The 27,961-nt window shown below is 29.6% G+C and overlaps 2 protein-coding genes across 3 annotated transcripts in view; one reads left to right on the top strand and one right to left on the bottom strand.

Annotated features, from left to right (window-relative positions):
* LOC107438605 (nucleoporin 358) overlaps window positions 1-1,760 on the top strand; it is a 54,269-nt gene extending 52,509 nt beyond the window's left edge. The window contains exon 35 of the mRNA XM_087165875.1: window positions 1,289-1,760. Coding sequence (XP_087022001.1) covers window positions 1,289-1,296 — 8 coding nt within the window. The 3' untranslated portion in view covers window positions 1,297-1,760. The remainder of the gene's footprint in view (window positions 1-1,288) is intronic.
* On the bottom strand, window positions 1,133-18,090 carry LOC107438614 (uncharacterized). 2 transcript variants are annotated; one of them, XM_016050934.4, is made up of 7 exons: window positions 17,936-18,086; window positions 5,668-5,764; window positions 5,187-5,272; window positions 3,346-3,438; window positions 2,160-2,231; window positions 1,986-2,055; window positions 1,133-1,895 (listed from the first exon to the last, which is right to left on the bottom strand). In XM_016050934.4, exons 1-7 carry the CDS (start codon window positions 18,005-18,007, stop codon window positions 1,801-1,803), a joined length of 585 nt encoding a protein of 194 aa, XP_015906420.2. In that variant the 5' UTR covers window positions 18,008-18,086; the 3' UTR covers window positions 1,133-1,800. The 2 variants fall into 2 exon arrangements, with proteins under 2 accessions (XP_015906420.2, XP_015906421.2); XM_016050935.4 differs by lacking the exon at window positions 3,346-3,438 and having other exon boundaries at window positions 17,936-18,090.
* Window positions 18,091-27,961: the final 9,871 nt, after the last annotated feature.

The raw sequence follows: 27,961 nt of genomic DNA, 5'->3' as shown, positions 1-27,961 counted from the left end.
TATATTTTGTATCAACTTAACTTGGTCCCAAATGCATGCAAAAATTTACCTGCTATAGTTTCTTTCTGATGTTGTTAAGTTAAGTAAGATTGATAGGAAATATCTTTTATGGCGATTCCCTTGACTTGCTGATCAATGTTGTTCCAAAAATTTTTGTTCCTAGTCTTGGATTTTGTGTTAATAATTTTTATTATGATTAAATCTTTTGTTTTGTTCATTCTTTCTGTACAGCTATGCCAAAAGTCACAATTTTATAAAAAGATTTTTTTTATTTTTATTAATGTACTAACCAAGTTTGCTACTGTTTCTAATCCTCCCCTGTGAATATGTCATTATAGGCATATCATTCTTCAGCTGCATTAAACATTTTAGAATTTATTCTTTTATGCCATATAATTTAAATATTAACCTTAAAATTCATTGGATTGGCTCAATTGGCTAGACATTTGGCAATGTCTATTTTTGATAAACCTTTAATAATGGATCTCTCCCTTTATGCCAAAGCGTTGATTAATAATCACTTCTTAATTGGCATTTAATCAAACAAGTCATGGAGGCTCATAACTCCCTTGATCTGTTCCTTTTTATTACTCAAAACAATGCAAATCATAAATAAGGATCAATAAATTTAATTGTCTTTTTTAAGACGGCACACTCGAATTAATGCATATGTAACAGCTTTTCAGAAAAACGTTTCATAATAAAACCAAATATAACCTTTCTTAAAAGTTAATCAGAGGGAGACATTTTAAAACTATTGCATTATTTTTTTCATTGTGTTATAATAAATTTAACTTAAACTATTATAATTTTTTTCAGAAAAATAAGTAATTAAGTACTAATTTTTTTTCTATGCTGTGACATATGCTAAGTACAGATTGCATTTCTTAATTCTCAAATTGGAAAATATGCAAAATCTTTCAATCTACTACACATTATATATATATACATATAGAGAACATATAGATATATCAATATATAGAGAAAACAAGGCGAAAATTACAGAATAATGAAAAAAGGGGGGGGGAATTTCTTATTTTTCTTCGTGTTTTTTTATATATTTATTATGCTATATATATAAAAGAACATAATTTTTATTTATTATTAACAATCCAAAACTGAACCAAAACAATAATACCAATGCAAACTTTATTAAAAGCAGATAACAAAGAGATTAAAACATAATGTGAATCTACAAATGTTTTTTTATTTATTAGAAATGCTTCTTTAAAAAATATTGAATTTATTGTGATATTATTATTCATAGTTTTCATTATTTATTTTTCAGGACAGTAATATCCATCAAAGCTTGTGATGTACTGGTATTAGACAAAGAGATATTCAAGAAATTGAAAATGAAATTCTTGTACATTTTAAGGCCATTAATTAGGTTAAGCACTTATTGTACTCTTATTAAATTTTGAAAACAATGGAACATTTAATAGACTGAAAATTCTGTGAATTTTTTTCCATTTCATGTATATTGATAAATAATTCATATAGTTGGTGTTATTTGCCTAAAAATTGTACAAAATGTAATATGTTAAGGAATGAATTTTAGTTTTATAATTATTGAAGTCATTTACAAAGAAAATATTTTTAACAAGTTGTTAGTTGTATGTTCTTGAATAATTTGATTGATTGTTCAAAAGTTTTCAATAATAATGTATTGTATTTGTGTCCTTGGATATTTTGTTTCTTCTTCTTGTAGTTTAATGTTATGATGTAAATTTCAGTGAATAAAAACTTTAAAACTTGTATTCCTGTATCTTGTGACTCTTGAAATCTTCATATTCTTAATCACACAATCGTGCCATGGCATTTGGCTGCAGTAGAATGTTCATTTTTGTAATTTCTCTTATTGTGGCTATCAGAATTCAATTTTTTCCTTAGCACTAAAAAAAAAAGTTAAAAATTGCTTTCCATTAGTAATAAAGTTATTTTATTATTTTTTTTAAAAAAATAGTTATTTGTTGAGTAATTACCAAAGAGTTTGTGATCTGATCTTTCAAACACTTCTTCAAATTCTGATACCACAATTAGGGTGAAATAAATCTATAAATGAAATATATATTGCAACATACATTACTTAATTATAACATTTATTGGTAATTAAAATTATATAAATCATATCTAACTGAAGCTACTTAAAGGCTTACCAAGATGGGTGAAGTTGTAGAGCCAACAATGATACCACCAACTAAAAATTTATGCAACTCTTTTTGCTTCTCCTATTAACATACATATAGTGTTTAAATTTTATAAATTACTTTATCTGTTAATAAATAATTTACATCAATAAGATAGAATTATGTACACCAAATAGGTTTAATAAATATTAAGGTTGTGTTTTATATTGCATAAACCAGTTAAAATTTTATCCTTTACAGTTATAATGTGTAAAATTTCGGGGATTTTTCAATATTTATAACAAAGGAATCTGACATTAGAAGAAAACAGAAATATGTTAAATACTGAATTTTTAAGAGTACACTTTCGATTTTATTTGTATTACAGTAGTATATAAAAATTATGCAAAAATAAGGTTCTATAAAATAAATATTGTTTATTTTTGCAATTAGCTTCCAAAGTACAGTTCCCATGAGTATGCCTAGTTAAATACTGAACAATTAAGCCAGTAATCTTCTCTACAATTTTGAATTAAAGACAAAATAACCAATCTAATAGAAAGTGAGTTCTAATAAATTTTAAGAGCATGTTTCATATTATATTGCTTAAAATTGATTCTACACATTCAAGATATGGTGTGTAGATTCTTTGTGCTTTTTTAATTTTTGGAACTTCAACCCCTTACGTTAAAAGTTTGTGATAACTCACTAGGCTGAAAGGCAGGCGGAAAAACTTGCAGTAAATCCATTTCATTTATCTAGGAGGATTTAAAATAAATGTACTATTGAGTTTTAAACTGCATCACTTTTTCCCTTCAAGTATGCTATATTTTATTTATTTTTTTAAATATTAATTGTCAATGCATTTTTGTCTTTAAAACAAAGTAGAATGAAATGATACTATTGCCAGATTTTGCACTTTTTCCACCTTGATGCATATAAGCTTTTAGCTTTGATAACTCATCCCAAAATACTTCTTAAGGGATTAAAAAGAAAACTACTGCTTTATTTAAAATTTGTGCAAGAAAAACTTACAGTAATGTGGGATTTTAAAATATGCATATAAAAGAAGTCAATCATTTTTAATCTGAACAGTGCCAAATTTATTTAACTGGCTATATGAGTCTTTTTGCTTCAGAACGAACATAGTGCATTAAATTAAAATTCAAACATTTTTTTTACAGCTAATTAATTTCTGTAACGTAAAAATTTATACCAGTAGCACTCCTAAAACAATGACTCCAATGCAAGAAAGAGCAGCATCTACAGGAAGCATTATTATGCTTGGAATGATAAATAGACCTTGCTCCTAGAGGGGGGATAGAGTTTTCAAATAAAACACATTGCACGCAATTTAATAATAGATTAGTTACAATGTTAAAAAAATAAAAGGTGGAACCTTAGTATCTAAGTTTACTGCAATGTTAAAGTAAGGCAGTGGCGTACGCAGAATTTGTTCATAATTTTCTGAAACTACTATAAGAAATTCGAGTCTGTAATAAAGCACTATTATTTCCCTAATTTAGACAGCTAGACAATTTTGACTTTTTATTTAGACAACATTGTTTAGTTAAATTTTGATTTGATTTTTTAAGTTTAAGAACATGATGTAATATCTTCTAAGAAAGTCCAATGTCATATGGGTGGGAAGTAACACTTTGAGGGCCACTTTCACATTCATCAGATTTTGTTATGCTAGAAACGTTTTCTTCAACGGAAGTATATTTCTGTACAACAGAAAAACTTACATTGGTACTAGATGCTGCCACCTCACTAATTTCAGGTAGCGGTTTTTTCTCAAAATAATTAAAAATTGTTAAATTCATCGTTTTGACATCCTAAAGATCCAAGAACAGCAAATATATATATATATAATATATATATATGGATTGGTACAGAAATATCCGCTATGCTACGATCTCAAAGTTTCGAGCTGGAATGAATAACTTCAACGAGCACAGTATCTCCAATGGTATTGTTACTGATTTCTTCACTAGTCGAAATAGTGGCGACGACGGGTTAAGCGATTGAATGAACTTTTTGTTGAGATAAATCAAAACAGATTTAGCGACAAGCTCCGAAAGACAAGCGGCAGAGATAACTCTTAGTCTGACTAACTCCACTGTACTCCGTTCCCCCTTTTATATAATTTTTCACCGCATCTCCAAAATTCTCAAATTGTCTTAAAGACGACAGAACGTCTAGGATTCCAGAATCATCGCGTAAAGACCTCGTGAATGATTCGTCTCGAAAACTATACTGGTAGGACAGAAAGGAACCAGTCCGTTACAGTATCACGTGAATTTGATTTCAAAAGTACAACCCTATTATAGTAAATGTTTTTTCAGTATTCTGAGAAATACCGTGAGAAAAAAAAAGTAGGCATAAGGCAGACAAAAATATATAGCCTTAAAAATTAATAGCTCGCATAATTTCTACTAAAATTTTTATTTTTGCCATTTTATCTAAGCTCAAGGGGGGTGTTTAAACCCCTAAACCCCTCCCTTGCGTACGCCACTAAAGTAAGGTATCAAATAGTAGTGTAAAAGTTATATCTTCTTACACTTGAGTTTGCTGTAATGTCAGGAATAATATGATCCAGTGATGGAAGACCTGACCCTACAAATGTCATATTTATTCTTCATAATGTTAATAAAAGAGACATAGTCAAACGACAGTTGTTTTAGATTAACTAGTATAAGTTATCACAGAAATGTCAGCTATTTCCCAACCTAATACCCATTCATGTTTTCACTATATCGTCTCTGAGACTGACAAAAAATTATCTAAATTTTTGTTATCACTGGAAGCCATTTTAACTCCGGAAAACGGGAATGTTCCCAAGTAATCTCACCTGTCACAAAGTTACCCATTTTATTGTAAATGATGTAGCAAAAAATTTATTAAATGTGTTCATTAATACATTCTATGCAATAAACATTTGGTTATCGTTAATAAATATATTATATACATATAGCACAATAAATAAATACAAAAAGGATTTTAAAAAAGGAAGAAAAATATGTATATATATTACAAAATAACTTTAAATCTTACCTCTTTAACTGCAGGTACGAGACCGAATGACGTCACAGTATGCATTGCAAAATAAGCAGCAGTGAATATAAAATATAATGGGTTAACTGTAAGAAAGAATACAGAAACTCAAGCTAATTTCAAAAAAATAATAAAACTTTTTTAATTATAAACTATAGTTTATTTGTAATTGTGCAGCATAGTACTAAAATATTTAATTTAATGACAGTACTTTTTCTCGAAACAAATAAGTACATAAAATTTTTACTAAAAATCTAGTTGTTGTGTTGCGCAATAAAAATTTACTTATCAAGTAATTGGTCATAAAACTCTCATAAGACAACAAGACTAAACTCTTTGTGATAATATTAATATTGACTAAAAATGACGTATGTTTTCAAAATTTTAGTTATTTAATAACTTTTACTCTTTTGTGATTAGATAAAATCATCGTGTTTGAAACAGCTGTAAGTAAGAATAATAATAATAATTGATTACTTACAAGGAAATTGACCTTGAAGTTCGTCATCTTGAAGTACGATGGGCAATCCAAAAAAGAGACGAATGACTGATCCTACGCAAAGTGCGATACTTAGACCCTTTAATAAGAGTAAAACAACTAATAAAGAATAAATCAAAATTAATTTTTTTTTTTTTCATTTCAATAAGGTAATTTATAAGAAATGTAAAAAAGGATTAATATGGTTATCCTGGATAACATGGTCCAGGGTGTTGAAGCCGGTATATTTATGTCAGATTCCAAAGTAGTTGAATACGGAAGGAAACTAGGGAAAGATCTAAATCATATTTAAATTTGTGTTCTTGATGTATGAGGTAGGTAGGAACTTTATTTACGTCGCACTAGAGCTGCACAATAAACTATTGGCGACGGCCTAATAAACATCCCTGAGGATGATCCGAAGACACGCCATCGGTATTTTGATCCTCTGAAGAGGGGATGGCTCCCCTTCTTTGGTGGCCCGATGACCTGGGCGCGAAATTAAGCACTTAACGGTAAAACAGCTTAACGAGGACCGATACCACGCACCCTCGGTCCCTACGCGTGTTGATCAAAGTAGTCACCCACCCGCTTACTGACAGCAGCCAGAGATACTTTACTTCGGTGTTCAAATGGGAATCGTGTCTTTACGATCAGTCCACGGCGAGTCTTGGCTATATGAAGTATGCACCCAACTTCGACGCGAACTTAGCCATTATCTTGAATTTATTAAAGAGGAAGGCTGAAAACTTAAATATTGTTGTAAAGTTGGTTTACTTCAACTGCGTTAAACATTTCTAAATACGTTAATATATTTACTATAATTTTTAACAAACATTTTAGAATTTATTCTTGTATGCCAAATTATTTAAATATCAACCTTAAAAATCATGGGGTTTGCTGAATCGGCTAGACATTTGGCAATGTCCATTTTTGATAAGCTTTGAATAATGGATCTCTCCTTTTACTTTGTTTTAGAAGTTATAAGCTATTTGACAGGTATAATGAATAAAAAGTACAATTTTTGACTTATACCCATTTATGCTTCTGATATTCCTATCTAAATAATGAAATATTGTTTCCTCGGCATTATTTTAAGCATAATTTAATAAAACCAAAAGCAAGTCGACAGAGTAAATAGTTTATACAGAATTTATAAAAATTTAGAGGGAAAAAGCACAATTTGTGCATTTAAACTTATTTATGCGATTGACATAGCTATTTAAATGAAAGGGCAATTGTTTATATGCTTTCGTACGTTAAATCAATTAAAAATTAGTTGGTACAACTACTAGTTTCGAAATGTGTAAAAAACTTTTATGCGTAAAATAGTATAAGCTAGGGGTGCACAACCTGCGGCCCGCGGGCCAAATGCGGCCCTTCGACTAATGAAGTGCGGCCCGCGAGAGCTTCTAAACACAATAAAAAAAATTTTAAAAATGGCAATTTTTAATCGCACTTTTAAATCATCACGTTTTGACACAATCAATTTTAACAGATTCTTTAGTAAATGTACATTTAATGCGCTTTCTTTAAGCCAATTTTATGGTAAATATAAATGATTTTTTTTTAAACAGTTATTTCCGCTTTTCTACGTGATTTCGAAAATCCCGAATTTTTATTACAACGCGAGTTTCAGATCGCATAATCACTTTCTGTGCGCTTTATTTATGACGATTTCATCTTAAATCTAAGTGATTTTTTATCTTTTTTTTTGCAATTCTTTCTTTTTTTTTCAACATTCTTTTCGGCAGTTATTGCTATGCGTTCCCACGTATTATAAAAATTCCAATTATTCTATTACGACATGCAAATTTTAAATCATGCATTTAACACGCTTTATTCGTGCTGAGTTCAGCATAAATATATTTTTTCCCATTTATTTCTATACTTTTCCACATGATTTGGACGATCCCGTTATTTAACTATGATGTTATTACGACATGTGATTGCTAATCGCGCAATTAAATAATCACTTTTTGATACGGTATTTCGGTACAGTTTTATCATAAATCCTAGTTATTTTTCCTTCACTTTTATTTCCGCAACGAATATGATTTGGTCGAATGTGGTAATGAATTGTGATTTGATCAAAAACTAAGTATTCGGCAAAAAAAAGAAGAAGAAAAAATCGACTGAACGCCGTACACTTGGGGCCAAATAGCAAAATCTTTTAGCAGCACACCAACACTGAAACTAAAATTTCAATGCTCAGAATAATATTTCCTGGAAAAACGTATTCATAAATTAACTCTAAAAAATAAGGCCAATCAAGAACGTTTTTGAAAATGTCGAAAAGCGAAACAGAGAACATAAAAATCAATCTTAATTTTTGAAAATTTTTTTTTAAGCTGAACATCTTAGTTTTTCAATTACCAGAAAAAGGCAAGAAAAAAGAATTGAGTCAACAGAAATGCTATTAAAAATTACTACATTATAATGAAAACGTCTAAAAAAAAGTTTTTTTTTATTTATTTAAAGAAAATAAAAAGGTTCTTAATTTTTTAAATGAAAATCTTATGCCGAAAATCTCAATTTAAATTTTTCTCATTACCATAATTTTAGAAGAAAAAAAATTTCTCTAAAATAAATTTTATTAGTAACTTTATTTTTAAAAAAAATGTTGACTCTTAATAAAAATGCCTGAAAAAAGAAAAACAGAAAAAAACAAATATTTCTTAGTTCCGGAAATAAAACTTTAATACCAAAAATCACACTTTTCTATGTTACTGGTTATTTATATTACAGTACAAGGAAAGAGTGATAATAAATTAATAGTATGAAACATTCTGTTAAAATGCTGGGTTATAATAAAAACAGCAGGAAATAGAAAAAAATCCTTCTCAATTCTCAAAGTATCGAAAAAATGACAAAATTGACTTGTCTGATTATAATTTTAAAAAATAATAATAATAATATCTATAAAAATTCAGAAATAAAAAAAACTTAGAAAAATACATTTCTAAAAAATATTCTGCCGAATATTTGACTGATCATTCAACCAACTGAATTTTTCACAGAAGGGCCAAGTACTCGTTACATCCCTCCCTAATTTAAATGCAATGTTATTGCAACTTGAGAAATTCATAAAATGGCGGAAAACGTGAATTTTTAAACTGCTCACTGTTTGTAGTTTAGATTTCAATTTTTTGTTGCTTAAGTGATCTTTTTCGATAAAAAAAAAGGAAAATGTTTACGATATAAAAAAATCTAATAATTAATAAAATAAAATAATAAAGTACATTACAAAATAAGCATTTAATTTTATTTTGAACTATCACAGTTTTGTTTTTATTTTAGGCTTTTGTTTAAAACCTATAAATTTTCTTCCATTAAAATATTTAATTTAAATTTATATTACTTAATTATGACTAAACTTTTTCCTACTTTCATTCTGTGGGGATTGCAGTTTTTTTTTTTATTTATTAGAATTTAATTCTAAAATAAATTTTCGTATTGCATATGATAGAAAAAAAAACATTTCTTTTCTTCAATGTTTATTTATTTTAATGAATCTATTGTTCATATGATAAAAATAGCAAGTTTTTTTTTGTAAAAAAAAAAAGTACAAGTTTTTTTATTTTTGAATGAATTCTAATAATGGAACACTACTAAGTTATTGATATGACTAAGTTTATTGATAAAAAAAAATGGAACGCTAATGTTTAAATAAACATTACTACATTTCATCTAATAATGTTTAAATAAACATTACTACATTTCATTCAAACATTATTCATTAACATCTCAAAATGCATGTGCGGCCCTTCGTTAGCCAACCTGCTGTGCAAGTGGCCCTTCACTCAAAAAGGTTGTGCACCCCTAGTATAAGCTAAAAAATTAATTTCAATACCTAACTTGTCTGTAGAAATGTTTAGGTTTTGATCTCCCACCCTCAGCAAATTGAAGATGGCGTCTAAAACTTATCTTCGAAGCTAACTTCAAATAGTGAAATTAGACTTGAAGCAAATTTCAAAAATAACAACAAAAAAACAATATTTAGCTTACCTCGGATTTTTTTCTGAAAAAAGCTCTTTTTAATGACACAGAAACTAAAATTATGTAATTAAATATTTTATGAGGTGTTTTTTTTAAATTTCGTACCTAAAGAACACGTTTAACATTCAAACAGTATTGTAAATGCTAAACGTTTGGGTACCGGAGTCCGGAACTCATATATTCATCATCGGGAAACACAATTCGCTGAATGACATATGACTAGTAAACAAACCTTATGGTTTGTTTACTAGTAAACAATGCTGAGAATCAGAGAGATAATCGTAAATCTCTGAGATTAGATGATATACTATAAATTTTGGGTCGCATTCATTTCCTCGACAATCACTTCATCGACACACCATTTCATCGACACCACTTCATCGACAGGCCGTTTCATCGACTAGGTCATTTCGTCGACAGGCCGTTTCCTCGACAGGGTTGTTTCGTCGACAGGCCATTTCGTCGACAGGGTCATTTCGTCGACAGGGTCATTTCATCGACAAGTCATTTCGTCGACAGGGTCATTTCTTCGACAAGTCATTTCGTCGACAGGGTCATTTCGTCGACAAGTCATTTCGTCGACAGGGTCATTTCGTCGACAAGTCATTTCGTCGACAGGGTCATTTCGTCGACAAGTCATTTCGTCGACAGGGTCATTTCGTCGACAAGTCATTTCGTCGACAGGGTCATTTCGTCGACAGGGTCATTTATTTCATCGACAGGGTCATTTCATCGGTAAGTCATTTCGTCGACAGGGTCATTTTGTCGACAGGGTCATTTCATCGATATGATCGTTTCATCGACAGGGTCATTTCATCGACATATCATTTCGTCGACAGGGTCATTTCGTCGACAAGTCATTTCATCGACAGGGTCGTATCTTCACCATATATGGCAACGTTACTTTTAAAAAGTAACGAGTAAAAGTACAAGTATTTTTAAAAAAAGTAACGAGTAAAAAGTAAAAAGTTCTTATTTTAAAAAGTAACGAGTAAAAAGTACAAGTAAAAGTACAAGTACTGAACAAAAAAAGTAACGATTTAAAAGTACATTTCTAGGAAACCGAACATTCAAACTAACCTAAAATTTTATTGAATAATATTCTTATGTTCTTTAATGTTTTTGAAAAATTGTTGTTAATTATTTAATTATTTTTAATTTTGAAAGTTATGAACATTAATTTATTTTTAAATTCGGAATATTATAATATAATTTTATAATATAATCGTATAATATAATTTTAAAATAAAATATAATTTTAATATCAAACTTTTTATGGATTTGCATGAAAACGAAATTTTATCTATTGATTTTAATTTTTAGTTTATAATTTTTATTTATTTAAATTACCATTGATTTAAAATTGTTTGACTCTATAGAAATGCGTTTTAAAAGCACAAACATAAACAAAGCAAACACGGGGTTTCAGATAGCTTTGTGATCTTTGAGCTAGTAAAAAATAATTGAATGTGCAGTATAAGTTGAAACAAAACAGTCTTCAGTTTTATTTGTAGCAATGGCTAATGAAGTCATGCAAGAAAATCATTTACCGAACATTTCTGCCTAACGGAATAATTAAAATTTGTAAACCAATTTTAGTATCAGCGGCTAAATTAATACCTTCGAGTTTTCAAGAGTTAAAATAGTAATTATAATAGTTTTCTATAGCACAAATAGTTCTGAAGTTCTTAGAGATTTGACTGGGCGTTGTTTGATAAGGTCGGGCATAAACATAATTTTAGTAAAAAATGTACTAGGTAAAAATGTATTTAGTAAAAAAATGTGTTAAGTCATTAATGTATTATTAGTGAGTTCAAAAAGAAAATTAAAAAACTTAATTAAAAAATCCAACAATTTTTATTTACAATGTATTAAGTAAATGCATAAAACTCGAAAATGAATGAAAATAACTTGCTAATTAATATTTTTATTCATTTTGCAAAATAATTGTATTTCGAAAGTGGTGTCACTGAGTCTGCTGCGAGAATTTCTCAGAACGTGCTTATCCACGCTGAATAAGCGCTCCACGGGAGGTCAAGGTAATTAAACACGAAGTTAGCTGTGAATGCATATATATTGCACATTAATTTTATAAATTAAGAAAACATAATCATTTTTTTTAATTTAATTTTTTTTTAAGAAAGCTTACCGAGTTTTAGAAAAAAGTAACGATTTCATTCGGCATTTCCGTTACAAATACTTGTACGTTTTCCCTAAAAAAGTAACGAAAGTACAAGTAGAAGTGCTAAATTTAAAAAGTAACGAAGTACAAGTAAAAGTACGTACTTTTTACTTGTACCGGCGGTACAAGTAACGAAAGTAAAAGTACTGCCATATATGATCTTCACCTAGGTTATTACATCGACAGGGTAGTTTTGTCGGCAGGTTCATTTCGTCGACTGGGTCATTTTGTCGACAGGGTCATTTCATCGACATGATCGTTTCATCGACAGGGTCATTTCATCGACAAATCATTTCGTCGACAGGGTCATTTCGTCGACAAGTCATTTCGTCGACAAGTCATTTCGTCGACAAGTCATTTCGTCGACAGGGTAGTTTTGTCGACAGGGTCATTTCATCGACGTGATCGTTTCATCGACAGGGTCATTTTATCGACAAATCATTTCGTCGACAAGGTTATTTTCTCGACAGGGTCATTTCGTTGACAAGTCATTTCGTCGACAGGGCAGTTTTGTCGACAGGGTCATTTCGTCGACAGGGTCAATTTGTCGACAGGTTCATTTTGTCGACAGGGTCATTTTGTCGACAGGGTCATTTTTTCAACAGGGGTCATTTCGTCGACAATATTAAGAGAAGATTATTTTGTAGGCAAAGTCATGCGTAATTTTGAAACTAGTCTTATGATTCTTTTACAATAGACGTTATGCCCCTTGCACTTTTTTGTAATTTAGTATATTTCTGATGAAATTTTTTAAGCCTAGTCTGATGCAAAATCTTAATAGTATATTGAAGTTGCCGGAAAAAAGCATTTCATTTGAAAATTGCCTACTCCTCTATTCATATCACGTTGCAAAAACGAAACATTAATTGTATTTTACACATTTAAGTTGTATATTACACAATTTTTTTCTAATCATATTGAACACATTTGTTTCTAAGATTACTTTTTAATGTACATTATTGTAGATTATCATCGCAAAAGCAAGTGCAACAACTATTGTGAATGATTCTTGATGTAGGGAGTGAATGACGGGTGAAATTAGGAAGGAAAAAAAGACGGTATAAAATGAATCTGTGAGATAATGAAACCATGTGGTCGATAGATAATTTCAATAACAAAGTTTTTTCGTCAACAGGCCATTTCAGCTGCAAAAATTTTCTGTCGATAAAAAAGAAAATTATAGTTATATAACGTTCCCCCGCAATGAGTAAAACGCATTAATACAGTTTAAAATCTTGTCCAAAAAAAAAAAGAGAAGGAAAAGGAACTATCTTTTGCAATGATAACAATGGTGATGTTTACAAAGAATTTAATCCGAAAAACACAAACCTTTTAGATAGTTAGCTAGTAAGATTACTTCTTGTTTTATCAAAAATTTATATATTCCCTGTGTTTAGATATTTATTTTTTTCAAGCTCAGTTGATTTTTTTTCATATGCAAGTAATCGTTAATTTTGTTACTATTGACATATTAATAAAATTTTCTTACATGAAATTTCAATATTTATATATTTTCTCTTTAAAAGAAAGATTGATATAGGAAAAAAACAAACTAAGTTGTATGAGTGGCTATTACGAAGGTTGGCGAGCGAAGTGAGCAACGGGCTGAACTTCCTAGTATTATAAAAATCTTGGGAAAAAAATGCATGAGGGGAAAAATAAAATGAAAATCCAACTTGGAAAACATATTGGGAAATAATGTTGATAAAAATTTTTGTTCTAATCCTCTTCCTCATGTCTTTGTCAGCTATTCTGCTGAAGAGGGAAGTTTCTGACAATTCTTGTGAAATTTAAATGAAATATTATTTGAAACAAAAATCTTGTTCTCGCATTTCCAGTTTATTTTATTTCTTATTTAACTAATTATTTATAACGTTTTGGCGTTTAATAGTTTAATATGTATTTTATCCTATATGTTCCCTAAACATTTATAAGTTTTTTTACCTTATAACAAAACTTCGTTAATGTAAAAAAAAAAAAAAAAAAAGAGATAAAAATCACAATGACTCCACATCCTCGGTATGCGATGCAATCGAAATGATATAAAAAATGGTTCTAAATCAGAGGAGGGGAGGAAACCTGTCTAATTGGTTTTTATGATCTAAAACATTTGGGAAAAAAACGCAATTTACTACGATATAGCAAATAAATTGACTTTTGAGTTTATAATTGAGGAGAGTTATCTATATGCATCTGATTTTATTCTCATTAATGTTTTATTAAAATAAGTTTAGCAAACTTCTTTTTTTACTCAAATGTTAAAATGTTTTTCTGTCCTGATAAAGAAATGTGAATTTTTGTTACCAAAACGAAAAAAGTGGAATTTTGAATGTTGATAGAATATTTTGTGAAATTTTGCCCTTGTGGTTTTTGCTATGCGTGAAAATTTTTATAAATTGTTTTTCTCATTTGTAGTCTATTGAACAAACTTGATATTTTAAATACATATGCATTTTTTATTTTCATTTTTTCTACATTTTAGTTTTGAGTCTCCTGGCTTGTTCAGGCAGAAAATAATCAAAATTTTGATTGGCGATAAGTCGTGCTAATAGTGGTCAGTAAGTGTTTGAAAATTGTGTTTTCATCCTGTGTAGAAAATCAGTTAAAAATTTCAGCAATTATACTAGTAAAAAATTGGTCAAATTTTAATTGCAAGATTTTTTTTTCTTTTTTGTAGAGTAGGAGTTATTTATTCTTACATTTAAATTCCAAGCTTGACTTTTTGTTAATTTTCTTTTAAGCAAAATGTGTCTAATTTAAATCCTGCAAATAAAAAATGAATTAATTCATAATTTACTTACTACTATTATTATTCTTATTAAATTATACTATTATTATTTCATTATAATAATAGTATAATTCAAAAATAGTATAATTTGATAGTATTAGATTAGAATTGAATAATTAATATTATTATTAAATTCACTATTCATAAAAAAAACATATTTTGTGAAGACCAAACACTAACAGGCTTGCAACGTTACGCCCGTGCTTCTAAACAATTTTGGTAAGGTGAGTAGCACTTTAAATATTGTGGGAATCTACAACCGCCTCGGTAAATACCTAAACATCAAGTTTGTGTTCCTATTGTTCTTCGAAATCTCTAATAGTAATAACGAAACTAAGACTCAGTTTTATTGTTCGAATAAGCATATTCCTGTCCTAATGTTAAAGATGCTGAGCAAAAAGTTTAAAATTGCAATTAAAGTGAACATTAAGAAATTACTTTTCCATCATAAGAAACCTAGAATTTTTTTTCTACTTATGCAGATATAATAATTAGGTCTATGATTATTTTCATTTCTGTGAGAATTCGACTGATGTCCATGTTTTTGTTAAAATTTATGTAAAAATGTTGAAAATTTTTACAGCAATAAATTTAGCTTTCCTCTCCTTGAAATAGTGTCTAAATTTTCAATGTAATATATTTTTATTACTTTTAATTCTAAAAATATATTTTATTAATTTGATTTGATATTAAAAACAATTTGATTGTTAACGTCACACTATATTAACTGTAACCACGGTCCGGATACCATGCTTGGTAATGTTCTGAAGACAATCCTTACCTATCCTAAAAATAAGTGTCGAGCTATTACGATTTAGATATAGAAATGTGGATTTCGATACATCAACCGTTTAAACGCTTCTCAACTACCTATTAATTAATTTAAAAAGCGAACTTCTTTTAGTGCAATTGGAACAATAAACCGCCATAAAGAATTTTACTTTAGTATAAAATTAAATAAGTGCATTTTTCTAATTAATAATAGAAATATTTAGAATAAATCTCAAAAATAGTTTCAGAATTACGCATGACACTATCAACGAAATGACCCTGTCGACGAAATGACCCTGTCAACGAAAAGACCCTGTCGACGAAATGACCCTGTCGATGAAATGACCCTGTCGACGAAATCACTTGTCGACGAAATGACCATGTCGACGAAATGACCCTGTAAATGAAAAGACCCTGTCAACGAAATGACTTGTCGACGAAATGACCTTGTTGACGAAACGACCCTGTAAATGAATAGACCCTGTCGACGAAATGACTTGTCGACGAAATGACCCTGTCGACGAAATCACTTGTCGACGAAATGACCCTGTCGACGAAATGACCCTGTCGACGAAATGACCCTGTAAATGAAAAGACCCTGTCAACGAAATGACTTGTCGACGAAATGACTTGTCGACGAAATGACCTTGTCGACGAAACGACCCTGTCGATGAAAAGACCCTGTCGACAAAATGACCCTGTCGATGAAATGACCCTGTCGACGAAATGACTTGTCGACGAAATGACCCTGTCGATGAAATGACCCTGTCGACGAAATGACCCTGTCGACGAAATGACCTTGTCGACGAAATGACCCTGTCGACGAAATGACTTGTCGATGAAATGACCCTGTCGACGAAATGACTTGTCGATGAAATGACCCTGTCGACGAAATGACCCTGTCGACGAAATGGCCTGTCGAGGAAATGGCCTGTCGACGAAATGACCTAGTCGATGAAATGGCCTGTCGATGAAGTGGTGTCGATGAAATGGCCTGTCGATGAAGTGATTGTCGATGAAATGAACCAGACCCATAAATTTTATAATATATTTTTCAACGTTATTCATTTCATCTATAGTTATTTTTCCTGTTATGACCCATCCATATTGTCTCAACTTTTATTTAAATAATTTTTTATTTGATTTTCACTTTTCTAAATTATTATAAATATTATACATCTATTGTATATATTCTACTATACTGCCTTAAAAAATTCGAAATATAGATTTTTATATATTCGGCATTTTTGAAGGGACAGATAGCGATTTTTTTTTTTCTTTTTAAAAAAAAATAATAATAATAATAATAATAATAAATTTTATTTCGTCAGTCTTTTTAAATTCTATTTTAGCGAGGCTAAGGAAATAGTTGTCAAGCAATTTTTCTCGGAATCTATCTAGAATCACTTACGTTGTTTTTTTTTTTTTTTGTTTTTTTTAATTGCACGGCAGTATGCTATATATTTACTATACGCCGGAGAATGTCATTACAGTTTAAAATTAACTTTATAATATTACAAGCAGAAAATAATTTGATTTTATGAAGAAAAAAAAAGAAAGAAATCAGTCGAGGGACTTAAAGAATTAAACGAAATAAGATTAAAGTTTCAGAACAGCATTCCAGCTTCCGGAACGCACCGGAAAAACGTACCGGAACTTTTCGACCTTCAACTCTGTTTCAGATAGTAAGAAAGGTAGCATCATAAAATGTCAGCCACCATTTTAATAGTTTTCGTACTTTGAATATATTAACGCTCTAAAATTCCGTTATTCTGCAGATTATATGCAGATTAACTAAGGTAATCCGCTGTAAGTACCAAAAAATTGTTTCATTTTTCAAATTATCTAGGACATCGGCACGTTACCTAGATAATCTGCACATTACCTATTATTAACTCGTTTAAGTGAAAATAAGATCTTTGATGGAACAACACAGCAGCGTTTCCGTACATTTAAATCAACATAATGTTATTTATTTATTTTTCCCTATCTAAATCAAGTTAATATAATTAATTCATCAACACACTAGTTAACAGAATCAATCATAAATCCCTTTAAAAACTATAATTCCAAGAATTAAATTATTTTCCAACATTATTTCCATTAAAGAAACTAATATAATATTAATTGTTTATTTTTCAATATCTAAAGAATCAAGTCAAGATTATACAAACAAACAATCAACAAATTCATCGATGAAATAAGAGAAACAAATTGTAACAATAGTTAAATTGCCTAAAACTATTAATCCCGCTCTTATACGGATTACCCTTGTTAATTTTCAGATTGGTTTGGTAATGTGTATATATTAACGGCATTTGAGTTTTAGCGATAATAATTCATAGACTGAAATAGACGTTTGCTGTTAGTTTAATGGTTTCAAGATGTTCAAGTATTAATAACATTTTGATAACTTATTAAAAAATAAAATTCGTGAACGATGTAACATAATTTTTTTTTTCATTATTTTGATTAGTGCAACAAATTACATTCAATAAAATTAAAATGACATAGATTGAAATAATTCTCACCCCTGTCACATAACCAATCACAACACATCCTATCTTGGTGCCCCATTTACAAAGAAATGTTCTAGGAAGCATATCCTGACTCTTAATAGTAAATGCAATTTTCTGTTTAAAGTGTTAAATTATAGGCGAATGCTTAGATACCTAGGTATTATTGCATCTCGTGGAAAAGAGATAAACGGGATTTTCTTTTAAATCCTTAAAAAGTTCGCCTCTCCACTTTAAACTCGGAGATATTTGTTGGATTTAGATAAAACAAGCTATATAGGAAGCCGACCAGGAAAGTTTTATCTGTACGCTCATCTATGCTAATTTAGAGTATCGTGTGTTTTGGAAATGTTATCTATTTAAACTGAGACGAAATAGTCTAGATCTGCTGTTAACACTTTTTTTCAGCAATGGAACCCGAGATTATCAAACTTCATTCAAAACCCAGACATAATAATTGGAGTATATAAAGATAATTGTAAACGTAATAAACCAATACAATACCATTTTATTTTGAAAATATTTAATTAGCGGAATAACTGTGGTGGCTTAAGCCTTAAGGGATAAACTGCTCACCTCTTAATGAGGTGACCCGCGGGTTCGAATCCCAGCGATGGCTTGTCGATATAAATTCTGCACCTGGCTCGCACTGACCACAGTGCTATGTCACGTAAAATATCCTCAATTTTAGACAGATCATGGGTTCAAGTCCCCTTGCCATCAGGTTAGCCGTAGGAGGTTTTCCTCTCTATGTAACGTAAATACGAGTCATTTTCATCAAATTATCCTCCACGAAGACATGCTTCTCCCAATGCTTAATCCAATAGTTCCCTTGCCTTTCGGGTTGGAATCAAAACTACAAGGCTACGGAGTTCTGTTCAACGACGGTTATATAATAAAATTGGGGGGAATTTTTTTTTATCGTTTTATATTTATTTATCTTAAACTAGATATATGTCCTAAAGTTAAATTCGCAGCCCTGGAGCTTCATCTTGTCTAGTAATGAGTTTGTTTTATGTGCATTCGGTACAAGCTGAAAACGAATAAAATAAGCAAAGTTGTGGTTTCCTTTGAAAGGAGTACTGAAAAAAACTGCTGTGAACGTTGAAAATGATTATTAGGGAAACATATTTCATTATTTGAGAATTTAGTTATGAAAAATACTAAGGCAAATTTTTTATAAATGCATGTCCTTTTCATAATTAATTCAACAAATTGTCATTATAAAACTATTTATTTAAAAAAAATAGCTATTTTTTTCATTCGCAATTTACTATTGTTATTTCAAAAAGACAATCAAAACAATAGATAACGGATTATTGATTAGATTTAAATATAATTAAGAATTTAGAATCTATAACTGGTTTTAAAAAAAAAACTCCTAACTCTCAAAACTTCTTTTCACAGAGTAAATCACCAAGCATCACTGGCAACGGTCATTGAGAGGTTGGGTGACCACTTTGGGCAGTTTGCGAAGGGGTTACGCTGCGTCGGTCCTAGTTAAGCTGTTTTACAATAGACTGATCAACTTCGCTCTTAGGTCGTCAGGCCAAAGAATATAGAGGGTTGCCCTCTATATTCTTTGGTCAGGCTACCGAAGCAGAGGACTTATGACTTATCCCCTCTGCAGAGGAACAAAGTTGTGATGGCATGTCTTCGGATCATCCTTAGCGATGTTTCCCAGACAGTCGCCGATAGCCCATTGTGCAGCTCTGGTGCGACGTAAACAAATATATAACGGAGTATTGATTAGATTTAAATATAATTAAAAATTTAGAATCTATTCCTTGTTTTTTTTGTTTTTTTTAAACGACGTTTCTTTCCTGAAATAAAAAACTAACGTTTCTTTCTAGAGAAACAAAGTTCTTAATTTACGAAACTCTCGTGAGGCCTGTCTTGACATTATGTTTCTGAAGCTTGGACAATGACAAAACTGGAGGAAAATTGTATCGCAATATTTAAAAGAAAGGTTTTGCGGAGTATACTTGGTGGTGTGAATGAAAACAATAACTGAAGAAAGAGATTTAACTTTGAACTGTACAAGATTTATAAACAATTCGATATTATTAAGTACATAAAAATAAATAGAATGAATTGAATAGGGCACGTGATTCGAATGAGTGATGACAATACAATAAAAAAGATAATCCTTTTTAGACGCATTGGAACAAGAAAGCGGGGAAGGCCGCGGATGAGATGGGCTGATTCGGTGGAGTCGTTATGCAGAAATCTTCAGTGGAAGAAATTGGCTCACATCGGGCTGTCTGGCCAACTATGATGATGATGAGAGGTGCATTTAAAAGACGATTTACATCCCATGAGTTCGAAATAGTCAACGTAATGCTGATAAGGCATATATCTCGTCAGTAGATACTTTTCTATACGACACACAAGCTGCAGGTGAACTTAACAAATGAAATATATAATACGTTATTTACACTGCTTATTCTCAGAAAATCTTCGCTTGAATAATTTTCATAATTTGCAGTTGAAGAATTACATTATTGTATCAATGCCTCGATCACACCACTTAAATTCTATTCATTTTTTGGTCCCTAATCATAAAGTAGGGAATCACAATGATCACCCTAATCACAATAATCAATACAGCAATGATGTAAATATCTCTTTAGACATAGATTACACGATTTTGCGGGTTAGATATTAATGCAATATGTATATGCATAGTGGTTATATATTCATTTTAAAATAAATTTGAACTGAGTAAACATTTTCTTCTCTAAAAACTATCATTCTGATATTAAAAATACACATAACAATCATGAAATTATATCTTTGATAAATAATGTCTAATGCGCATGGATTTAGTAGAATTATCTCCATAAAAAAAACTTTCCTAGCACTTTTTATGTTTTGAGTAATTTGAACAAGAAAAAAGCGCTATTTGGATGACGCAGTGAATAGAAAAGTTTATTTATTTAATATTTATTTTTTGCAAATGCTCGAGGCTTGTATTTTGTTTTAAGTATTGCTAATTGATTTAAATTGATTAAGTTTTCTAAATGATTATTATTTGAAATGATGAAAATACTAAACTACTAAACTGTTTTTTTTTATATTTATACTATTTATATATTTTTACTTAAACTGTTTTTTCAATACTAGAACTGTTTTTTTCCTTAAAAAATATATATATATATATATATATATATATATATATATATATATATATATATATATATATATATATATATATATATATATATATATATATATATATATATATATTTCTGTGATTTAACTATTCGTATAAGTGTGCTAAAATATTAAAATAAATAAATGAATTCCTGATTTAAATCCAATTTTGTTTTTGGTACACCTTGTCATTTTCGGCATTCATATACATATGACCTTTGAAATTTGATTTATTGTGGAAAAAAATAATTTCAATGGTACTTTTCTTAGTTGAAGGCTAGAGAGGAACGGAAGCTAACAGAAAAAGAATAATTAGGGAGAAAAAAAATAAAAAAAGAGTAAAGAGTAATTACTTCTTTTTTTTTTCTCCCCCATTTGCTCTCTTGATCTCAAAATAGTGATATACGTCAAAGCCTTTCCTGAAATTCTGTATACTTTTGTCTTTAACCATTCACTTCTTAATTCGAGATTTTGCCACACAACACTTGAGTTACTACTTGTCAAGTGCTATAACAACACACAATAGTTCCGATTGGAACAAGATAATCTATTAACATGGTTTTAGGAAGTTCTTTCGCCAAGGAAAATAAAAAAGTAACAGTTTAAATGGCCTACACTTGAAGCAAAGCTATAATTTTAAAGTATATATGAGTGATTCTCACGAAATATGACAATTCACAGTCTCTTGCTCCAAGATCTAATACTATACTACTAAAAGAACTTTTTTTAAAAAAATTTAATAAATAGCATTGCTGTTAGCCTTTTAAAATGACCTTGTACTAGTATCGACTGTTTCGTATATTTATGAAATTTAATTGAATTTCAAAATGTCATGTTCCTGGTATGTCACAAACAATATTTCCAATAATAACTAGCTTCAAAACTTGCATAAATTTTTCGATGTCTAATTTTTTTTTATCTCAACCGTTGTAACATTTCTAGAATATACGCATAGGGTATCATTTACAAAAACTTCGTTTAAAAAAATTTTTTCTGTCAATAATTTGTTTGTCACATGAAAATCTGTCATTTTCCTGGCTACTTTTATTTAGTGATTTATAACCAAAATAGATAGCGCCAGCAATTAATATCTTATGTTAATAGATGGATTAGATACCATCCTATCTGAACATGCCTTGTTGCATGAATAAAGAACCAACTTTCTGGTTCAAAATCTATTTCAAAAAATTTTTCAAGGTGAGTAGGTTTTTATGTTGTCATTTTCCTGTCTTCTTGAAATCACTAATACCATAAACTACATAGATTTATCTGAGTTATTTCAAGAAATCTTGATGTTTTCTGCGGAATGTAAACGTCTTAGGCCAAAATGTTAAAGTTAAATGCTATAAAATGGCAAATTTTTCATCATCCTGTGGCTGTCATTATCCTGGCTTATGAATGCCAGGACATTGAAATGTTACCAGAAATTTTTTTAAACTGTATACTGTAAAGAGGGAAAGCAAATATTAACCTAATACCAAGTTTATGTATGATTGTAATATGCTTGGATGTAATCAAAGTCATTTATTTATTTAATGATTAATTATTATACGCAATTTTATTCTGTGCATATCAGCAACAAAAACGTTTTTGATTCTTTTTACAGTGGATAAAAATTATTAATTTAAGCAATTTATGGTTCATCTAACCTAAAGGCTTAAGTTGAGTTACTTACTATTAAATTAAAATGATTGTTTTTTAAACTTTTAAGCTAATATGTCATTTTCTTAGTATTCAAGATTTGGTGAATTTCTGTTTTAATTTTTTTTCTTGAGCAAATGTCAATAAACTACATTGCTGTCTGTAAGATATTAATAAATGTAACTAAATAAATATACAAAAATTTTTTTTGATTATTTTGAGGACTAAATTTGAAGAAATTTTTTGGTTCGAATTGTCATGTTTCCAAAGAATCACCCATATACCATCTTGCCGCGAAGAATTATCTCGGATTTAGAACTGACAAATAACCTAAATTTTTTAAATTCGCAATTTTGGCGACCTTTTCCCACCTAGATGAAAATTATCAAAATCAATCCCTTATTTTAATTCTTGCATTTTTTTATGAGCTCAGATAACGCAGCGTTGGAGTACGTTTTCAAAATATGAAAAAATTATACCACAAACGGTTTTCATTTTCTCAAAAGTGTGGCATTTCTCCATACTGACGTTTCACGCCATTTTCAGAATAAACTTTGATTAGGTGCTGGCTAAAGATAGGCTAAACTTGACCTCACAGTCATAACTAACTGCTTCAAACTCACAGCAGTTATGAAAATAGCATATTATTTGCAAAGAAACATTATTTCATGCGACTACAGAGCTTTCGAAAAACAGCCTTATGAGCGAAAATCTTTTCACTTTTTTTCTTTTTCGAATATTCCTTTCAGAATACAGCAGTGTTTCCCAAACTTACGACTTTTGTGTACCCTTTCTAAATTTTTTGTAGCGCTGTGTGTACCACTCATAAAAAAGTGAACTTTTTACTATAAAAAAATTGCCCAGAGATTAAAAATCACAACTGGCTGTTGACACCACTCATTATTAACTGCACAAAAACAGCCAATAGAAAAATACGCAATCTTAAATTTTCATGGCTAGAATTGTTTTTAAATAAAATTTTTTGAAAATTTCGTTTGTTGCAAGATATTTCGCAAAAGAACGAGTACCCCCGCTAAACTGTTCCCGTACCCCTGGGGGTACGCCTACCACACTTTGGGAAACACTGGAATACAGTATCGATAAAAGTTTAGCAATTGCTTTATGTATGGAATTTAACCGCTACATTCAAATTATGGGGATAATTGATGCATGGACGTACACGTCACATACATTAGTACACATCATACGTCTCATCTGCGATTTGAACACCCGCTTTCTTAGTCAGAAGACAGATAGCTTAACACAGATAGCTTAACACAGATAGCTTAACCGTTGTACTACGAATCCACAGGAGTTAGAAAGATATATTTGAAAAGTAAATGAACTAAAACTTTAACTTTTTACATATTTTTAGTGACTGCGCATTTTTGTCACATTCTAGGTTTTCAACCATGCTCCTTAATTTAAGATTATTTTTGTTTCAATACAGATTTTCCAGGTGTTCTTTTCTCTTGTAAACATGAGTCAAAGTTGAGCTCAACTACGAAGCCCAAAGTTTTGGTGGCATTTCTCTCGGTCAATCGCATGCCAATTAAACATTTGATTAAGATCCTGAGGTCTGATCTGGTCATCGAATCAAATGGTCAAATTCAATTTGCATTTAAATTTTTAAAACCTTTATGGAATGGAATCGTCACATAATCAAATGAACAACGGATGCGATATGAGACCAAGAAATTAAGTGCATAAAAAAAAAATTTAGAAAATCAGAGAAAATCACTAATCAGAGAAAATCAATCATCAATGTTTGAGGGTCATACTTAAAATAAAAAAAAATTTTAAATCAATAATTCAATAAATCATTCTGCTCTTTCACATTGAACACATTCTTATGAACTCCGCTACATATCCGTTGCATGAAAACTATAGATTTTTTTTTTAAATCAATAGCGTTTTTTTTTTATTTATTTTATTTTAAAATAATACTTTTAAAAGATATAAAGGTACCTTTTAAATTAAAGATTATTTTACTGTAACAAGTCGGAAGTTGTTCAACTTTGAAATGTTGTTTTAACCTTTTTTCAGTTGACACTTAATAAGAATTAGTATAGTTGTCACACGCAATTTGAGATAATTCTCAAATATACTATATATATTTTCGACATATTACTAACATACTAGAAATATGCAAAAAATTCCTGAGATCAAGTTAACTAGTGTCCCCCCTCCAATGCTGATGACGACTGATGATGCTGATGAAAAGAAATTCAAATAAAGTAGTATATAGTGGTGCTTTATTTGCGTCTTACCAGACAAAGGGCTATTGGCGACTGTCTTGTAAATATACATGAGAATGATTCGAAGGCATGCCATCACAATTTTGATCCTCTGTAGAGGGGATGGCTTCCCTTATTTCGTAGCCTGACGACCTGCACCCGAAGTCGATCTATCTACGGTAAAACAGTTTAACTAGGACCGATACTGCGAACTTACCTTAGTCAGCTCAAAGTGGTCACCCACCCGCTCAATGACCACTGTCAGTGATGCTGGGCTATCTACTCGGAACCATGTCTTCCACTATGGGACAGTCAATCCACTATGGGACTCAAATAAAACTACCTTCTCAGAAAACGAATTACATGTAAGAGTTAAATTTTTTTTTTTAATGTTGCAAATACATTAGTTATTTGTAGACAGAAGAAAAATCTCCTATACATAAAGTTACAAAGCATCACCATAGAGATGCTTAGTAAACTTATAAGTTAACTTCTAAAGTTATAATAAGCATCACCATAATGATGCTTAGTAAAACATCATTTTAAGAGTCAAAATCAGAGTTAGAAAAAAACATGGTCTTTTTTTTCTTTTCTTTTTCCAGTAAATAAAGAGCCTAGTCACCTAGGTTTTATAGAGTGTTTGTTGAAAAACGTAGTCTGTCATTTTTCTTTTTTTTTTTCTTCCTCAAAGCGTTTTAAATTTTTGTGACTAGGACCATACTATTGTTCAGGGGTGGCCAAGCTCCTACATAGTCGAGCCATTTTTCAAAATTTAAAATTTTTCGCGAGTCGCAATTAAATACGTATTTAAAAGGTATTAAAAAATTTTTTACGTAAATTATATTTATTGAAAACATCTAAGTAAAAGTACAAAATATGTGCATTGAATTTAAAATTAAACGTATTTATTTTACTTCTTGGTAATTCTTTAAAATTTACTGAATAATTGGTAACAGCTCTTCTCAGTAATTCTTTGAGATGCTGGTTAGTTAATACTGATCGGTGTTTGGATTTCACGAATTTTAAAGTGGAATAAAATAATTAGGTACGTTGTTCTGAATATTGAAATAATTCGACAAGCAGCCTTTTTTAATTCGATTTTACTTCGATTCTGGTACAAATTTCCAAAGTTCAGTAATCGACGGTGATTTATATTTTAATTGTAGAGCTTGATCTTCTTGCATCTCTATTAATTCTAATTCTGCAGATGCTTTTTGTGTCATAATTATATTGGAAACGGAAAACTCACCTTGAATTGAAAAACGTTGCATTTAATCTTTCATACTTGTTCTCAGTAATTTAGAAGGCATTTTGAAACACATGCGGAATGATAATAATTCGAAATGAAATGGGATATAATAGCACGAAAATGAAAAGGGAATTATCGAGAGCCACAAATAATCCTTCAAAGAGCCGCATGTGGCTCGCGAGCCACAGGTTGGCCACCCCTGCTATAGTTATATAGATTATTCTTCAATAAGATTTCAGATTGAAACCAGTATCTAGAATAAAACTTTAATGCTTGATAACTATTTATCACTTGTTTTCTTGCAATTCAAATATTTTTTTTCGCGAGTTTTTGATTGCTGCAGAATCACTTTTATTTTTGAATGATAGACAAATTATACATCATATGGCAGCAAACAACTGTTTTGAACTCGAAATTCATATTATGATTTGTTTCAAGCTTAATAACTGGGTAAAATTTGATAGAATCCAGTTATACTTAATATCCTCTTAATTTCGACCAATAATGCAAAATATTCTCCTTTTTTTAAAAAACAAATTCCTTTTAAATCTAACTCGTGTTCTTTTTAATTTTTAATAGAATGTTATTTAAGCTATTTTATTTAATTATCAAATAGTTTTTGAAAATTTGTCTCTGAATTTGGAAAACTGGATTGCACTAAATGCAAAAAATATTAAAAAATGGCTGATTTTTACATGTAGGGTAAAGTATTTTTTTCGATTTTAAAGGCATCTAAGGTTAAATTATGAATATAGAACATTATGATAGATCCCAGAACCATCGGATAAAAAGTTAAAAATCAAATACATTTGCTAATTTTATTTTTTACCTTTTGGGTACTCTGGGCAATGCAATTTCCTCACTAATTACAAGCTGACTAATTTATATAGATTCTATTATTTTATAATAAGCATATTTTGCTGCCATTAAGATTGTATTAGATTTTGTACAATTTTTCAATCACGAAACTAATATTGAAAATTAAAATCAAATAAAATTCATTTGCGAATAATTTCCTAATATTTACATAAAAAAATAATAGGAAGTTAGTAAAAATTGAAAGGAAAAAAAAGAACATTCCTGAAATGTATAGAATAGTGTTAATATATATATATATATATATATATATATATATATATATATATATATATATATATATATATATATATATATATATATATATATATATATATATATATATATATATATATATATATATATATATATATATATATATATATATATATAAGTTAATAAAAATTCGCATATTTATGTAATCATTCCTTGAAATTGGAATGTCTATATAATGATCAGTAATGATCTTTTACAGGATGACTATAAAAGAGAAATTTTGCAACGGCTTATTTTTCTTTTTATGAACATAAAACGTCAAAATTGAGACACGTCATTGTTTCACAATATGCCTTAAATTTTATGCAGTATCTCTCATGTCTCACAAAACTTTTTAATTAATGCCGATAGATTAGTTAATAAGTCCTTCATTAATATAGAAATTTACTGTTAAGGAAATTTTTGAAATTTTTATTTTTTTGTTTTTTTCTATTGTGCTTTGGTTTTAATGTGTGCATGAATGTTTTTAATGTATGTGTGTGCTTGACTGTTTTTTTTAATATATTTTTATTTGCGTTTTTTTTATAGCTGAGTGATTCTCCAAAAAATTTTTAATTTTACACCTATGTTAAATACATATGTTGACTGAAAACAGATTCACAAAAAGCTTATTATGAAAGTAAATGT

This window comes from Parasteatoda tepidariorum, chromosome 6 (assembly GCF_982258835.1).
Source record: "Parasteatoda tepidariorum strain Cologne lab strain chromosome 6, Ptep-v5.0, whole genome shotgun sequence".
NCBI classification, from domain to species: domain Eukaryota; kingdom Metazoa; phylum Arthropoda; class Arachnida; order Araneae; family Theridiidae; genus Parasteatoda; species Parasteatoda tepidariorum.
This window is presented reverse-complemented; position numbering and strand designations above follow the sequence as displayed.

Excerpts from the sequence above, each read along its gene's own strand:
- LOC107438614 (XM_016050934.4), bottom strand. The coding sequence starts at position 18,007 with ATGCTTCCTAGAACATTTCTTTGTAAATGGGGCACCAAGATAGGATGT. Across the intron at positions 5,765-17,935 it reads TGATTGGTTATGTGACAGGG|GGTCTAAGTATCGCACTTTG; the intron begins GTGAGAATTATT and ends CTCTTATTAAAG. Across the intron at positions 2,056-2,159 it reads CTACAACTTCACCCATCTTG|ATTTATTTCACCCTAATTGT; the intron begins GTAAGCCTTTAA and ends TTTCATTTATAG.